Source organism: Lepidochelys kempii, chromosome 1, assembly GCF_965140265.1.
Source record: "Lepidochelys kempii isolate rLepKem1 chromosome 1, rLepKem1.hap2, whole genome shotgun sequence".
Lineage (NCBI taxonomy): Eukaryota > Metazoa > Chordata > Testudines > Cheloniidae > Lepidochelys > Lepidochelys kempii.
The window spans coordinates 15,018,811-15,036,949 of NC_133256.1; the positions used below are offsets into that span (position 1 = coordinate 15,018,811).

The 18,139-nt window shown below is 46.4% G+C and overlaps 1 protein-coding gene across 1 annotated transcript in view; it reads right to left on the bottom strand.

The window, feature by feature from the left end:
• GDPD4 (glycerophosphodiester phosphodiesterase domain containing 4) overlaps positions 1–18,139 on the bottom strand; it is a 54,415-nt gene that overhangs the window by 12,941 nt on the left and 23,335 nt on the right. The window contains exons 6-12 of the mRNA XM_073316638.1: positions 14,045–14,104; positions 11,306–11,404; positions 9,023–9,116; positions 4,553–4,698; positions 3,421–3,503; positions 1,354–1,504; positions 511–732 (exon numbers count right to left, since the gene is read on the bottom strand). Coding sequence (XP_073172739.1) covers positions 511–732; positions 1,354–1,504; positions 3,421–3,503; positions 4,553–4,698; positions 9,023–9,116; positions 11,306–11,404; positions 14,045–14,104 — 855 coding nt within the window. The remainder of the gene's footprint in view (positions 1–510; positions 733–1,353; positions 1,505–3,420; positions 3,504–4,552; positions 4,699–9,022; positions 9,117–11,305; positions 11,405–14,044; positions 14,105–18,139) is intronic.

Genomic DNA, 18,139 nt, shown 5'->3' on the forward strand with positions numbered 1-18,139 from the left:
GGGGAGCAACATTTAGGTGACCCACTGCTACAATGGCAGTGCTATTCTGCAATCATGGGGCCAGATCCTCAACTGGTGTAAATGGAGCTACACCAGTTTACACCAGCTGAGGATCTGGCCTTTGGTACAGAGACTTTTACTGAGGGATCTCAAAGCAATTGGCAACCATTCATTCCGAATCAACACTTATAGCTAGCTTGGAGCTCGACTGCAGTACCCTATTCACACCTTCCCCCACGAGTAATCTCATTAAAATCAGTGGGATGATTTGAGATGTAACTCTCCAGCATGGGGAAGAGTGTTACAATATGGCCTTGGGGAAATGCATTTTTATAATTTTGCTGGACTGGTCCCTGAGTCAACTAGCCACCAGTGGGAGAATAAAATGTAATGAGCTAAGTCTTTCGTTGGTGAAGTCAGTGGAGTGATGCTGATTTATGAGGATCTGGCCCAAAACCTCGATTCTAAAAACCACAACAAAGAGGAGAGGGAGGAGTGACAGCACCATACCAGATGAGGGTTAATCCTTGAGTCACGGATCACTTCCAGTGTTGTATTGATCCAGGTGTTCCTGTAAGGATGTTTCACTGGAGGGCGGTAGAGATCAAATATCACAAGTTTATTCGCACTGTCTGCAAGTCTCAAGAAATTACTTAGCTTGTAAATTGACTGATTCATTGCCAATTTTTGATCTGCACTTGACAGTGAGCCCATGCATGAAAATGGTGTGTCCTAAAAATAAATAAATACACAAGGAAATAAATAGAAGTCAGGCTGAGTTAGCTGCATACAAACAGTTCCTGTTTCTCTAAGGGGGAACTAGGCTAACGTCGGCATTCAGTGAGATAAAAGAGTTCATTTTCCTTTGTTCCTCCTCTCGTTTTCATCTCCTATATGTCGTTGGTATAAACATATGAGTCTCCATGTTCTCTCCCTTCACCCATAATTAACATTTTAACCTTAGGTCTTTGACTCTGTATATCAGTCTTGCAGCCACATTAAAAAAAGATGGACTGGGATTGAGAAGGAATTAACTCTGCAGCTGCCCTAAGGAGTAAATCATCAGGACATAGAAAGTGGGTGGACATTCTTCCCTCTCCTGCCCCCTAGGAGTTGTGTCTATGCCTTGCATGAATAGCTTAGGTCTTCTTTCCTCCATCTCTGCTATGCAATTGCAAAGCCTGATCGAGAACCACAGTTACATAAACTAGTAAAGAAAAATACACTTCTCTGTTGCCGCCTTCTGCATAATTATTGGGACTGATCCCATCGACTTCAGTGGGTTTTGGATCAGGACCATAGCACATATCCCTTCAAGTAGGCACTTTAAGAAAGATCTCCGAACAATCTTACCTTGAGGAACCACTTTCCTGCGTTCAGCTGTTCTAGGGCATCCCAGGAAAACAATGCAGCATTCTGAGTGGAGTTACTGGGAAAGACCTCCCGGATGTTTGTTGTCCTCTGTAAGTTGCTGTCATGCATCAGGAAGGGAATCCCATCATAGCTACGATAAAAGGAGAGGGCTCTTCACAACATGGACAACATTCAAAACATGAGCACGGTACAGCAAGGCCAGAATTATATGTAGGGCCCTACCAAATTCACAGCCATGAAAATTGTGTCACGGACCATGAAATCTGGTTTCCCCCCATGAAATCTGGTCTTTTGTGTGCTTTTACCTTCTACTATACAGATTTCACAGGGGAGACCAATGTTTCTCAAACTGGGAGTCCTGACCCAAAAGGGAGTTGCAGGGGGATCGCAAAGTTATTTTAGAGGCATCACAGTATTGCCACCCTAACTTCTGCACTGCCTTCAGAGCTGGGCGCTGGAGAGCTGCAGATGTTGGCCGGGTGCCCAGTTCCGAAGGCAGCAGAAGTAAGGGTAGCAATACCACAACCACCCCCTACAATAACCTTGCGACTCCCTCACACAGCCCCTTTTTGGATCAGGACCCCGACAATTACAACACAGTGAAATTTCAGATTTAAATAGCTGAAATCATGAAATTTACAAAGTTTAAAAGGCTATGACTGTGCAATTGACCAAAATGGACCATGAATTTGGTAGGGCCCTAATTATACGTGAAGGACATTAATAAAAGGACACCCTCTGGAAAACAACGCCTAGAGTAGAATCCATTATCACATAGGCAGTCACGTGGGACAGGACACTAGACTACACTATGTCTACACTGCAATCAGGGGTGAGAATGCAGCATGTGTAGACATACCCAAGCTAGCTTTGATCTGGCCAGGTCAAACAACAACAGCAGTGAAGCCTCAGCAGCATGGGCTGCACAAGCCCATGTGGGACCCTGGGTAAATACTTGCGTGGCTCACCCATGCAGCTGCCCATACTGCCGTGGTTTCAATACTATTGTTATTCAAACTAGCTAGATTAAAGCGAGCTCAGGTAGTTACATATGCTTCAGGCATACCTCTGATTGCAGTGTAGACATACTCTGGGAGTCAGGAAACCTGGGTTCTATTCCCAGCTTTGCCACTGGCCTGCTGGGTGACCTTGGAGAGGTCACATCTCCCTGTGCCTCAGTTTCCCCATCTGTAAAATGGAAATAACGATACTTCGATCTGACATCTTAAGAAGAAATACAGCAATGACCATGGGCCAGGTTCTGCTCTAGCTCCCACCAGGGTAATTCTGGAGTAGTTCTGTCAACTTCAATGCTGCATTTATAATGGTGTAAGTGAGAGCAGAATTTTACCCTTTGCAAAGCCCTGACTCAGCTAAGCACTTGGGCACGTGCTTCAGCGCTTTGTAGATTTGGGGGTCTACATTCATACTTTCCACAGTGCTACATAAACACCGAAAAGCCGATCACCCTACCCAACGGTGTAAGGGCAATGATTCCAACTCGGAATGGCACATCAAGACCCTGGCAGTAACTAATACAATGCTCTCATTTGTAATTGCAAGCAACTTGGCTGTGTTCTCTGCACCTCATCCAAATCCCACTGAGGTTTGTAAGATCGTTAGGATAGAGATCTGCCTTCTATGTGTTTCCTGTAATCTGTCTACATACTCGGATGCACGATAAAGTAATTATTTCTTATACTCCCCTTTCTGTCTGTATCTGTTGTCTTATGCTTAGATTGTAAGGTCTTTAGGGCAGGGGCCATCTCTTTGTTCTCTATTTTTGCACAGTGCCTGTCACAATGGGCTTCTGGTCCATGACGAGGGCTCTTAGGCACTACGTAATACAAATAATAATAAATCAATACCAAAGTCACAGTGTGACAGTGGGAACAGGAGCAGGCCCGACATGCAGTTGTGTCAAACACTAGTTGATAAAGGATTGGACATAGCCCATCAAGTATTGATTGCCCATATCTGTGTCGTAGCAAAGTGAAATCTTAGCCAGAGGAAGTTGCACACTGAGACACGGTGCTTCCCCCTTACCTAATTGTGACGTCTGTCTCAAGACCATCCCCACCATGTTCAATGGTCTTCTGAAATGACATCTCAGTGTTTTCTGGAGCCAGCTAGGAAGATGACATAAAGGAATTCCAGTTTCGACAAGCGCCAGATGACTCCCAAGAATACTTTCAGTTTCTTGGTAACCACCCCCACTGCCCTGCCCCACTGTGATTGCCAGTAAAGTTCACTTTGTCCAATAGCTAAAAATCTGTTTTACTTGCTTCATACCTGTAGGTCCCATCAGGGCTCTAGGAGCATCCAGGATCATTTACAAATCTGCTGGAGGGCAGGACAAGCCCCAAACCATCAAGTTCTTCAGTCAGTCAATAACAGAGCGGGAGGCTTTGTTCACGTTACGTTGCTCCTTAAATCAGTACATCCGAGGCAGAGTTTGACTATACCTCTAACCCTTCCTCTTTTTCTGTTCCTGTTGACAATATCCCCACTCTTCCCATTATACAGGCTTGTAGCCTAAAGGTCAACTTTGGCTATTTCATCTCACATCCAGGCTCTCACCAAATTGTGGTGCTTCTTTTAAATACCTTCCTTCCTCTCAGTGCCAACCACCAAGTTGATAGTCTGCTCTCTAGTTATCTCAAGCCTTGACTACCATAACCTGCACCTCCCCAGCCTTCCACTCAGCCACCACTCAGCCTCCCAACACACCCAAAATCATCTTTGCACCACATCTCTGCCTTCCTCCACCTACTTCACCGGCTTCTTATCTTCTTCCACACAACTTTTAAGCTTCTCATCACCACCTTAAACAGTCTTCCAGCTTCTGCCTTGTTTTCATGCTGTGAACTATCCTGGGATAGTACTTTGCCTGAGAGTCACTCTGAACTGTTCCCCTTGTCTCCTTCGCTCAATTCCACGCTACCCACAATGCCTGTGTTCTTTGACCTGAATCATCGGAAAGCTCTGGTGCACTGATGGTGCTTGGTAATGAAATCATGAGGGCTTTTTCTGCATACAGATCCAAAACAGAATAGATTCCCTTTATAGATTCCCTGTCAGAGGCTGACTGCAGAGCTCTTGGGGTGAGGGTGGGGAATCTGCAATCTACAATACAGATCATGAAAGAATGATACCAAACATCTTCCCCCAGACCTACCATTGGTGCTCCTCTGTGTCCAATGAGGGCTGGTTTGGGCCCCAGAGTCCCCACCTCTCTGATGCAGGGAGAGTACATCCCCAGAGGTATCAAGAAAAGAAGGACCAGGATAGCCAGGTATGGACCAATAATTATTGCCTGAATCACTGAAAGAATGCAGAAGGGGAAGGCTAGAGTTAATCCATTTGATAATTTATGAGTTTGCCCCAGGGCTTGATTTATATCAGAGCTGTTTGGCTCTTGGGCCAAGTCTGGTGTCCTGAATCACTAAATCCTTCCCATCAGTCAATCCCCTTGTTTTCTGTACCCCATGCATCTCTCCAAACTATGCCCTGTACCAGTCTGTCTAGTGGTCAGATAACTGGGATCCAGCACTGCTGGGTCATATTTTTGGTTTGTCTCCTAACTTGCTGTGCCATCTTCAGGAAGTCACAGTCTATGCCTCAGTTTCCCTATCTGTAAATATGGATGTAATAAGATTTACTCAGCTTCACAGGAAAGAGCCTGAGAAGGTCGATGCTGTTTGCAGTAAAGGCGAAATACTATTTATTGTTAGATTAATGATATGGTAAGCGGCATTTAAAAATTTCATTTATACTCAAAAGCAGGATGATGCAGTGAGGAGCATTCTCTGCACCATTCTCTTTGTGCATCCTAGAGGGCGAACTTCAGCTCCTTAACAATGGTTTTCCACAGCAGGATTCACTTTTACCAAGGTAGATTGGCCTGCTATAGATCTCAGCTCCATGGTTTTCCGCAGGCTGTGTGGTTCAGAATTCTGCCTACCCATACATCTAGATGTGGCCCATCACCATGGCACCAGAGCACCTCAGTGTGCAACTATTTGGGGATTTTCACAGAAGATAAGAAAATAGCGCCTCTGAGACGTTCTCGCCTATGGACCAAGCTTCCCGTGAGGTACAGTACCCTGGAGAGCATCCCATTCCCCAGCCCATGCATGCTGTCACAGTGAGACAGCTTTGGATGTGCCCTGTGGGGATTCCCACAAAGGCACTATACTGACTGAAATCCCTACAGTGCAGTGGAAGCTACATTCAAGCCAACCATGTCTGTGTTCCACGTAGTCTGGCATCAGGTGAGGTTCTTATTGCAGAGAAGTAGAGTCAGGAGAGGTGGACCAGGAGTTTGCACATACTGTATGAGTACAGCATTTTCACTGGTTCCCAAACTCGGGGGGCGTGAAGAAATTCCAAGGGGGGCATGAGGCTGCCCAGCCCTTGAGCTGCCGGCTGGGGAGGTTAGCCCCCCAGCCCCTCCCCTCCTGTCCACTCCCCCCTGCCACGCGGGCAGCATGGCTTGTGCCCACCCACCTCCCAGGCTTTCCAATAAGCCAGTCCTACCACTCTGAGCAGCCTGGTAAGGGGGTAGGGAGTGGGGGGAGGGGGGTTTGGATAAGGGGCAGGAGGTGCAGGGGGGGCAGTCAGGGGACAGGGTATGGGGGTGGGGGGATTGGATAGGGGGTGGGGTCCCGGGAGGGGGCAATCAGGGGACAAGGAGCAGGAGGGATTGGATAGGGAGTGGGACCCGGGGGGACAGTTAGGGGTGGGGGGTCCCAGGAGGGGGTGTTCAGGGGACAAGGATTGGGGGGGTTGGATGATGGTAAAGGAGAGGCGTGGGGTGTGAGGGTTTCTCGGAAATTAAAAAGGAGGCGTGATGCTGAAGAGTTTGGGAACCACTGTTTTAGATACAAATTAACATCTACTCTGGGTGTCAAACTGAACAGCACAGGTGAGAGCTGCAAAGTGTGACAGGCTCCAGTGTGAATGTTCAGCATCTTCATTTGCTTTGGATACTGTCGCTGATTAATGCTCACAACATCCCTGGCAAGGAGGCAAGTAAGTGTAACCATTTTGCAGAAGGAGAAGGTGAGACAGAGAGAAAGAGAGAGTGCCAGGGCCAGGATTCATAATCAGGAGTTACTGACACCTGGGCCTGCCCTTATGCTCCTAGACAACACTTCTCTAAGCCGCACATCAATCCTTAGAACATTCCAACAGACGGGGACAAAGTCTCCTTGCTAGCTCATCAAGCTTCCCTGCCATACTAAGGGCTACCTTCAGTCGCTTGCTCCATCTCAGGTGGGTTCTTCTGAAAGCCCCTTCTGTGATGTGGAGTGACTGGACAAACTTTCAGAAGAACCCGCTTGAAACAGGACTGCAAACAAGAGCCAGACACGGAAGAGGATTGGCAGCCTTTCCGGCCAGACTTACAGTTCTAGCTCCATTTCTGTACATGCCTGAGAACATCAGGGCTTGTGCTAAACCCTCTCAGGCATGAAAGATTTGCCAAACAAAGGGGCAATTATGACCTTAATGCTCGTCACAGTGAGGAAAACCATGGCAGAGAGAGAAAGCATTGTTGCTGTGGGGTTTCAAATTCAAAGACGCAATTATTCCTTTGTTGTGTGTTAAGGCAGGCATGGGGGATTGCAAATATTACAGCATCGCAAGTATTAGATACAGGGGACAGACTGGATGACCTAATTTCTAACAGAGCAGTTTGTTTTTTTATGATGTCAATCACAATTCTTATGTAAGGAGCAAGGTTCTCCTCAGGCCCCAGGAAACAGCGCGGTTGTTATTTGCTGAGAGCCTGTCATGTGTTCAGTGCCATCTGTCCAAGCAAGAGAGACAGCCCAGCCTCCAAGGAATCGATCCTCTGGAGATAATACAGATTGTACGTGCTGGACACCACTAGCTCAAATTTATGGAATTTCTAACTTGCTAACAGGCTTTGAGGAAGAAGCATGTTTTAACGTGCTGGTGTTTGTGTGTCCCTGGAGAAGGATGGGTGTGGGGGAGAAATGGACTACCTGAGCTTGCCACTCCTGGCACTAGGGCTGCCATGAATGTCATTGTTCAGGGCAACCACACATGCATTCCCCCTCCACAGTCCACCAACGGCACCCACTCTTAGTCTCCTGACTCCTCAGCCATCACTTCTCTTGGGTGGAGACCTCTCTCCTGACCAGGGTTTTCCAGGCTGCACAGTTCCCTGCCTATGTTGTGATATTCTCAGCAAGCCAGACTGCCTAAACAGGCCAACGGCTGCACTTTGCTTTCTCTCCAGAGGCTGTAATTGCCAGCAAGTTACCACATAGCTCTTTATAAGCAAGCACATTTATTCTTAAGGTGAAAGCATTGCAGAGAAAAAATTAAAAACAATACAAGAACCAACATGCATGCTAATAAGCTTAGCAGAGATCACCCCAACCCCAACCCCAGCCATGGGCTCTGGCAGGAGTCAGTCCTTCAAACCCCACAAAGGATTTTTTGTAAGGTTTCAAGTTGATAACAGCCTTAGCTCAGAAGTAGCATCCCCATGAATAGTTCAGTCTTTCCTTTATAAAGCATGGGCCTTTGACGTTGGCCTCAAGTAACAGGTGATCAGCAGACAATGGCTCACTCCTCAGAGCACCATTTCAAAAGGCAGGGGGATCGGTTCATAACAAGAGGTGGGGGATTTGCATTCACCTCCTCCTAGATATTCCCCAGGAAAAACGACTTAACCTATTTTGTTCCAAGGGGTCATTCTTGTCTAGCATATCCAGTACAGTTGTTTGAACCCCCAGGTCTCACATCTGACACACCTCCCCCCTCAAGAAGTTACGTACAGTCCTGGCCCATAATAATCCATAATCCATTAATTACGTACAACGGACACCAAAGATACTTAAACTTGGCTTAATAAGGTCTCCCTAGGATGTCCCTGGAGAAGGGGAGGGGTGGGCTGCCTTAGCTGCCACGCCGGGCACTAGTGCTGCCATGAACTCTATCCTGGCCACTGCCTAGGGCAGCCTCCAGAAGAGACATCTCAGCAAGCACAAATGGGGCAGAGGAGATGACCCGTGTCCTGTTCACCGCTGCTATTGCATATTTGTACATAGCAATGAGCTGCTGAAGTTGCAACAAGGTCTCCCATGACAACCCCTCCCATTAAGCCCTGATACAGCTATCCCACCCCTCCCCGCAAAGTGCAGGGCCGCAGTAAAATCAGTGGGGCTCTGACTGGGTCCCCATGGCTCAGTGCCTTAGGCTGTTTAGAAGCCCCATGAAGCAAGGATGCAGGTGTTGGCAGAAAGGACGGGCGAGGAGCTGGGGCTCCTTGTCATTCATTTTCTCCCTAAGACAAAAGTTCTTTGTCAGAACCTCAAGCAAGGAAGGGAGGCAGCATCACTGGGCAAACAAGCATTGGTGCATTAAGTGTGCTAGCTGGAAGGGTCCACCCCTTGATACTGAGTATATTGACAGGCTGATGTAAGAGCTATGGGCACTCTGAAAATCAGGCCGATTTAAGGTGTCTCAAGGCACACAAAAAGTGAGGCCCAAAATTGTTACCTATTTTTGAAAGTCTTGGCCCATATCCCCATCTCTCCCATTTGCACAAAGCAGAGCACAGAGGTTCCAGGTGGAAGCTGCACCTGTAGAGCATAAAGGAGAGCTACTGTACCTTTTTTACTCATTCGGAAGGCATGCAAAGCCACTGGCCAAGACAGAAGGACCATGGCTGCTATTGCACCTATGTGGAGATAGGGAGCTGTGACCTGGACGGGAGACAAGAGGATTGCTGTGAAAAGCCAGTTTATGGAAACAAACAGCTCTCCTAATACTGACATAGTTGAGCTATGGGGCTCTGCTAGAGGTACAGACAGTTTTTCTCCAATCTTACACTTGGCTTGGGCCCTTTGAGAACTTCGTGGAACCCACGAGAAAGTCCCTGTCCCCTACATTTTTCTTTAGCCCCATGGCAGGTCAGCTGAAGTATACTGATGTGATCCTCAAGAGCCCATCAACCCTGCTCCTGAGTCAGCCAAAGGGGATGCAGGATAGCAATGCAAGGCACGCCTTTCCCCCAGGAGCTGAGTGCACTATCCTGAACTCAACTTCTTCTCTTAGTCTTGGTTCTTATATGGCCCCTCATCACCGTAGTACCTGAGTGTCTTCCACCAGACAGTCAGGCCATTCCAGCTAGATTCAGTTTCAACACTTCATTATGAACATCACCAGTTATGAAGATGAGACCACTAATTGCATGATAACTCACTTGAATGGTAATGCTCAATATCCAACTGTACTATCATACTAGTTAGTATAACTGCAGCAGCTGATTACTCCAATGTGTGTCTAATCCTTTTTCCAATCTTGCTAGACTACTTGATTAGCCTCACTAATATTCTGCAACAGCTAGTTCCACAAATTAATAATGTACTTCATAAGAAGTATTTACTCTTATTTATTTAAACAAAGCGCCTGATCTCAGACTAGAGGGTTTAGGTCCATTGTATTTAGATCCAATTGCATTTCAATTTATTTGGTTTTTTTTAGCTTCAGATTTGTAACCTTGGGAATATTCTTCATGTTTTACTAACATCAAATAACTGATTTATTAGATTACTATTTTTGAAGGACAGCTATAGAAATTGTAATTGATTTCTTTCACTGTAAAGGTTAAACAAGCACTCAAAAGCTCAGATGCTTCTCTGAATTTATCACAAATGTGCAAAAGTGGGATGGAAATCTGAAAGAAATATGCTGTTTTTTGGCCTGACGGGAGATATTGGGCAAGATTTTCCGCTGAGTTGTACGCTGGTATGACTCCATTAAAGTCAAGGGAGTCACTCCAGCATAAAACTAGAGTAGCAGACAATCTGACCCATAGTGAAACCTGAAATTACCAAGGTATATGGTAGGGAAAAAACATTATCCAAATGTAACATGGTTGTATGTTGCATCCACAGAAGCACCAAAGCAGTCCTAACAATTTTGCTAGCCATGGTAGAAAATGTTTTTAACACCTTCCTCATGCCCAGCAGCCAAGCAAAACAAAAAACAAAACCAAAAAAAGAAGAAGAAAAACTCAGCCCATGTTGAGGAGAGGGGGGAGAAAGGCTGGCCAAAAATGCCCAGCAGCACAGCGTTGTGGTGGTATTCCCTGGAAGTTGGCACCCATGGTGACGGCCCTGCTTGCCCGCCCCTAGAACTGGCCATCGGCATCCCTCTACTGGCTAATCCATATACAGAATACCAGCCTACTATGGATGAAAACTAATGGAGTTCCTCCTTTAGCTGAAGCCGTAGAGGTGTCTCCAGCATTAGTTTCAAACTCTCCTGACAGCTTGTGGAAGGAATCACTGCATAAACATTGATAAAAACTTTTTAATAACATTTTAGTTCAAGTTTGATTCCAGAAATAGGTAACAGCGGATGCTGGCTCATTTTTTTTGAACAAGTTTAATCCCGTCCTGTTTCTGAACCCAAGGACATTTGATGGAAGATATTTTCTAGAACTGGCTCGTAAATGCTATTTTCCTATCACAGGAAATGTTGACATTTCAGAATTCGTTTCCATTCCAAATCAGAACAGAAAGTGGAAATAAAAAATGTCACACAACGAAAAATTCTAAAAGGTTCGAATTGTAAACACTGAAACAACTTTTTAAAATATTTTTGATCAAAACAATTCAGCATTTCAAAATGAAAAATGGAGTTTCTGATTGACATTCTGAAGCTAAACAAAATTTTTCATCCCCATTCCCCTGAATCAGAATAAAAAATAAAAAATGTAGTCAAAATTGACGTTTTATGGAAAATTTTGAGTTTGATGACACCGCATCCCTGACAGAAAAATTGTATATGAAAAAAATGCCTCTGTTTCCATATTTTCCAACTATTTCCAGTCAAGGCTTTTGTTAACAAGTTGTCTTTTTTTTATGTAGAGCTTCCATGTTCTTACCTGAAATGACAGGCGGACGGTTTTCCATCGAACTCCCCACAGTTTAGAAAATACAGCGATGGCAGCTATGGAGAAACCCAATACCAAAAAAGTCCCAATCTGCAGAGACAAATAGGGTATTGCCTGGCTTCAGAATTAGTGTAGGACAATTTGTGGCACCTTAGAGACTAACCAATTTATTTGAGCATAAGCTTTCGTGAGCTACAGCTCACTTCATCGGATGCATGTAGTTCATGAAAGCTTATGCTCAAATAAATTGGTTAGTCTCTAAGGTGCCACAAGTACTCCTTTTCTTTTTGCGAATACAGACGAATATGGCTGTTACTCTGAAACCTGTAGGACAATTGTAATTCGTATTTCTGTGTATACTACCCTTAGCTACTGTTGTATGTGGGTTATAAAGATGGCTTGGATTCCAAAGGTATAGAGTATTTTCTATGTGGCAGTGATCTTTATGAGCTTGATCATCTAAACTGACCTAGCTGAATTAGGTTAGGTCTACACTCTGTGACTCGGATCCAAGCCCTGTCATTTTGCAGTGTGGACACAGCTCAAGCGGCTGAGTGAAAAGGTCTGCATAGTGCACTACGGATGTTAGCATGGCTGTCAGACCCCCAAGTCCAACAATCGTAAACCCAGGTTTACAATGCAGTATGGACACTCAAGCATAGGCTTGGAAACACCAAGTCCACAAATGTGGGTTCCACAGACCTGGGTTTACAATGCAGTGTAGACATACTCTTAGAGGCAAAGAGACCTCTAAGGCAGAGATGGGCACACTATGGCCCACGGGCCACATCTGACCCACAGGACCATCCTGCCTGGCCCTTGAGCTCCCGGCCGGGGAGGCTAGCCCTTGGCCCTTCCCCTGCTGTCCCCTCTCCCCCGCAGCCTCGACTCACCATGCCGCAAGCTCTCTGGGCAGCGAGCCTGCGAGCTCCTGCCGAGCAGTGCAGTGGCGTGACTGGCTCCAGCTGGGTGGCGCAGCTGACAGTCCTGGTGCTCTGACTGGCATGGTAAGGGGGTGGGGAGCAGGGGGGTTGATAAGGGGTAGGGGGTCCTGGGGAGCAGTCAGGGGACAGGGAGCAGGGGGCGGTTGGATAGGTGTGGGAGTCCCAGGGGGCCTGTCAGGGCGTGGGGGGGGGGTGGTCTGGTGGGGGGGTAGTTAGGGTCATGGGGTCCCAGGAGGGGGCAGTCAGAGGACAAGGAGCAGGGGGGGTTGGATGGGTCAGGGGTTCTGAGGGGGGCAGTTAGGGAGCAGGAAGTGGGAGGGGCGGATAGAGGGCAGGGGCCAGGATGTTTGGGGAGGCAAAGCCTTCCCTACCCGGCCCTCCAGTTTTGGAACCCCCCATGTGGCCCTCAGGCCAAAAAGTTTGCCCAAACCTGCACTAAGGAGAAACACTGAGTGACAGATCCATCATTAATAATGGCTAGGTTGTCTCTTTGGTCAGGGATGCTACCCCATGTTCTGGATGTGCCTAAGCCTCTGACTGCCAGATGCTGGGACTGGATGATAGGGGATGGATCACTTGATATTTAGCCTGTTCTGTTCATTCCCTCTGAAGCACCTGGCATTGGCTATTGTTGGAAGACAGGGTACTGGGCTAGATGGACCTTTGGTCTGATCCAGCATGGCCGTTCTTATGCTATGGATTTTGGCCAAGCATGTCTCAGGTCAATCACCTAAGGGATGTCAGTGCTGCAATGTAAATGCAGGCTTTGAACTCAGGCTCAAGCCTAACCCCCTTTCCAGATACACCCTAATCACAGTAACCCAGGGCTTGGACCCAGGGTCCCAGTATTCCATGGGGGTGGAGGGCCTGATTCAAGCTGGTAGCCAGGGTTCAAGCCCTATTGCTTTGCAGTATAGATGCCGCTCCACTGGGAGTCTGCTCTGGGAATCTGCCAAAAGTATCCCATAATCCCATGGGGCAACTTTCTTTGTCCTCCAGACAGTCAAGTTTGGTGGACAGTCAAGTTTCCCCATAAACAAAGGGCTTTCCCTGTACTATAAACAAAGGGCTAGAGTGGCCACATTTTGGGATGGCACTAGGAAGTCTGGGATATGGGTGGTTGGACTTGGGCCTGCATAATGTGTACAGGCTGAAGCCCCAGGCTGGAACCCAGGGTTCAACAATTCCTAACCTGGAGTTACAAATGAGTATAGATGCTCAAGCCCTAGGTTAACAAACCCAGGGGCTGCTGACTCCGGTTCTATTAACCCTGGGCTTACATTGCAGTGTAGACCTACCCTCTATTAGCTGGCTCAAGGCATCACAATGTCATAAACTGAAATTATGAGGGGTTGCTAATATCACCTGTAATCCATCCTGATTTTTTCTGTCTCTGGGTGATTTTACCAGTGAATTTTAGGGTTAGATTGGCTGACTTGGAGAATTGCATTCTCTGTCTACCCAGGAGCAGATACAAAAATGATCAGCAGCAGTACACACTTCCTCGTGGATTTAAGAGCACTAATTCTCACTTTCTGTGGGCAGAGATGTCAGCCATTTTGTTTACAGAGACACTGCAGCCAGTTACAAAGGGGATGCATACATTGTGCTCTCTCCCCAAGCCTTTCCTTTTGCTTTTGTTTTTTAAATTCCTTAACCTTGAAGAGAATCATCACGTTAGACTGAAAATGTGTTTTGGTCTCTGGGTAGGGAACCATCCCATAATTGACCTTAATTGTTGTAAAGTGTGGATACAGAAGTTTCTGGAATGACTCAACTATCCCACCTTGTGACTCCAGTGCAGGTACAACTGCTGACCTTCTGACAGCAAACACACGGCTAGAACCTGGGAAATCAAATGGAAAACCATGGCATTATAACATGGTTAAACACTGCCCAGTGACTTCAGGCCTCAGGATCATAGATCTGTGAAGGCAGATGCAGAATTATATTGCATAGAAAAGTCACTTTGAATGAAACTTTCCAAAGCTGATATTGCACAAAGAAGAACCGGCGTCTACGTGCTACACCAACAGCATTAAGAAATAAGGATAACAGAACTGGAACGATTCTTTCCCCTTCTACTGAATGTAGAGGTCCTTTGTCCTGTTGCTTAACGCCAGGGTGGTTAGAGGCACATTATCCATGCAGTAGATTTGGATACAATCAGTTTCCAGTGGGAAGAAATTTTAAAAATATGCTATTGTGATGGGATTGAGTGGAACCTGTTTGAAGCTGGTGAGCATGACAACAGCTGCCCTTCATTCGGGGTAAAGGTAAAAAGCAATTATGTTCCTTTGTGCAATAGAGAGCTGAAAGAATAGGAGCTACCACCCAAAACATAGGCCATAAACATGGCTGGTCAGGAATCAGAGCTCTGGGGAAGGAGGGCTTTGACTGGGGGCTGAAATGCAAATTCAGGGTGCTGGATATTGTTTGACAGAAGAGTGTGTGTGTGTGAGAGAGAGAGAGAAGCAGGAACACCATAGCAGCACACAGACAAGATGGCAAGGCAGCACCAGACACAACCAGAGTCGCTTCTGTGGAAAAAAGCTCAGAGCTTTTGGGCAGAGTGCTGGCTGGAAAGGGGCTTGAAATTGTGAGCAAAGAAACAATCTCCTGTTTGATTCTGACTGCATTCAGGGAAACAGGACTTTGTGTACATTCTTTGTAACACAGGATTGCATCAAAGAAATACCTAACATCCATTTCTCCTCCCACAAGGTTCACCACTTGGGTCAAAAAAGGGAAGCAACATTCTGCCTCACAAATGGGTAACATCTTATCAGAAAGCAGGCACCTCTAGCAGCATGATAGAAACCCAAGGAAAGAATATGTTCTGATGTGAAACATTTGTATCAGCTATTCTAAAACTGGTTAAAAACACTTGTCTGTGGCCCATAATGCCAGTGCAATATTTGCCCTTTATTACAGGATAGATCCAAAAGGTGAAAGATTCTATGCAGGTCTTTCAAGTGGAGCACAGAACTCACAGCCCAGCAGGTGAGGAGACCAGGATGCCTTTACACCACCCTTCACACCCCTAGGGATCATTTCGGATGAATGGGGAGCAGTCTTAAGCTATGGCAGTCACAAGCTGCTTAAGGACATCCCCTTCTATCCCTGTGCACATCCCCCAAACTAGAGCTTGCGAGGGGACATGGATAATACAGCCATAAGCTGTCCTACACAGGGCTTGGGCTGGGGGAAATTCTGTGCTGGCTGAATGCACAGCTTTTATGGCAGCACCATATTGGGGCTGGACCTCACCTACTATCAGAAGGTAGTGCAAGTCACTTGGGATCCAATGAAAAACACTCCCAAGGTGGAATTTCAGTGGGGCGTAGGTGCCTAAATATCCTTGTGAATCCCACCCTCAGTTTTTCCAGGATGACACTGCTTGGAAATCAGTGCTCTTTAGCCAAAGGGGGGATTTTAAATGCACATGCAATCAGAAAGAGGAGCAAGAGAATATAGCAAATACAAATCAGAGTTTGAGCATTGGCCTGCTAAACCCAGGGTTGTGAGTTCATAGAATCATAGAATATCAGGGTTGGAAGGGACCTCAGGAGGTCATCTAGTCCAACCCCCTGCTCAAAGCAGGACCAATCCCCAATTAAATCATCCCAGCCAGGGCTTTGTCAAGCCTGACCTTAAAAATATCTAAGGAAGGAGATTCCACCACCTCCCTAGGTAACGCATTCCAGTGTTTCACCACCCTCCTAGTGAAAAAGTTTTTCCTAATATCCAACCTAAACCTCCCCCACTGTTCAATCCTTGAGGGGGCCATTTAGGGATCTGGGGCAAAAATTGGGGCTGGGTCCTGCTTTGAGCAGGGGGTTGGACTAGATGACCTCCTGAGGTCCCTTCCAACCCTGATCTTCTATGATTCTTACGTGCTGTCTCCCTATTGCAACACCAGCTCACTGTCCCCCAACCATAGTCTTATAACACTATTTTCTTCCCGTTATGTCAGTTTGGAGTTGGGATGTGCACAGTTCAATATGACCCTAATCAGCCCTAATCTGGCTGACTACAGCTCCCTATTAACCAAAAGTCAGTCATGCTCCCTGGTAGCAAATGTACACTGTCCTTTACACACCCATTCATCCAAACCCACAAGCTTCTGGAGATTCCCGCTGTCTCAGTAACCCACATGAACACAGCAGCTCTATAAAGCCAAGCACTGCTTGAACTACAGGCCCTAGTCCACCATCTTCGATGCAGCAGCAGAATCATAAACCTCTCTGTGTGCTGTAGCCACCAGAGGAGGACAAATAGCCACACTCTGTTACCATGTGGTTACATCTCCAAAACCCTTTGGTTGGTCAGGTTTGTACTGGATATAGGAAAATAAGATCTGTTGCCCTTACCACCACTAAGTCTGGAATTATATTTCAATTAAACCATCTCTATCCAACTTTTTTTGTGTGGAGGGAGTAAGAAAATTGTTTGGGGAAATGGATGGCTGTTGAATTAATTGAAGCTGGATGTCTGGAAAAATTACACTGAAGTGGACAGATGGAGAGGATCTTTGCAAAGACAGTAAGTGCTTTGTTGTGCGAGGCTTTGCTCAGCTAGAGGGGGCTGGTGGAAAGAAGAAAGTTTGCTTCAGTGATTCAGAATAAGTGAGGAGAAGGCTAGGGCGCTGTGGTCGAGATTAGTCATTAAGGGAGATGACAAAACACTTCCAAACAAAACCAGTGCAACTAGAGCTGGCTACCGGTCACTACAGAATTGTTCTATTCAAACAAGGGCTTCAGTGTGCTCAGGCCTGGGATGGGACAAGCCATCAAGGTAGACCATCAAGGCAGAAACTTCGCTGTGCCACTTCCCTACTGGAATCATGCACATCACATGATTGGGAACAAACGGGCAACGTGGCAGCTTTACTTGGAACCTTGGCCAAAACCACTTCCCACAGAAATCTCGCAGCTTTCTCCATGCCAGAGACCATGGAAATTCAAGTCAGCATAGTTCAAAGTCAAAAGAAGACACTTTCCCACGCCCCATCAGTTGGGGCAATTAACATTGAAAAAGATTGCCAACTGCAGTGGTAAATTCTCCATCCCTTGGAGTTTTTATGTCATGGCTGGATAATTTTCTTAATGCTGTTCTACAGTTCAACCACGAGTAACTGGGCTAGACATAGGAATCACTGGATGGAAATTCTATAGCCAGTGTTATGCAGGCGATCAAATTAGATGATCATTATGGTCCCTTCTGGCCTTCCCAGCTATGAAATCTATTAGATCTATCTCTTCATTGATCAGCACATTGACCTAGGTTGGTTCAGAAGTAGACCAGACCCAGGTAGGGAAACAAGCTGCAAAATATCACGTACTGCCTTCCACCAAGCACAAAATGATGGCAATGAAGATATTTACAAGGGTAAGGTGTCAGAGTAAGATAGACAGGGATAGTTCCTTATATGTGGGAGGGAATGTTATCTACTTATTACAGAGAGTATTAGGAGCTTGAACTCCTCGGGCCTACTAGCAGCTCTGGCAGTGACTTTGTGTGTGTCCTTGGGCAAGTCATTTCACTTCCCTGGGCATCAGTTTGCCCGTCAAGCATAATATATTAAACTACCCCTCAGGGCTGTTGTGTTGAAAGTCGGGATTAATTAACTGCACTGGAGATCTCTGGGTGAAAGAACAGGACCATACCGTCAGGAATACAGCTTTATGGGAACACATGTTCTTTGCCAGAGGACTGTTTTAGTCCTCTCACATGTTTCCTCTTGACCCAGACCCAAATCAGAACTGGACCCTACATTGTTGTACCAATTCTCTTCTGCCCCTGGATGCTGCTCTCACCCATGCTGCCTCTGTTGCTTCTTTTGCCACGGGCAGGAACCCAGAGGGGGTGTATATTAGGC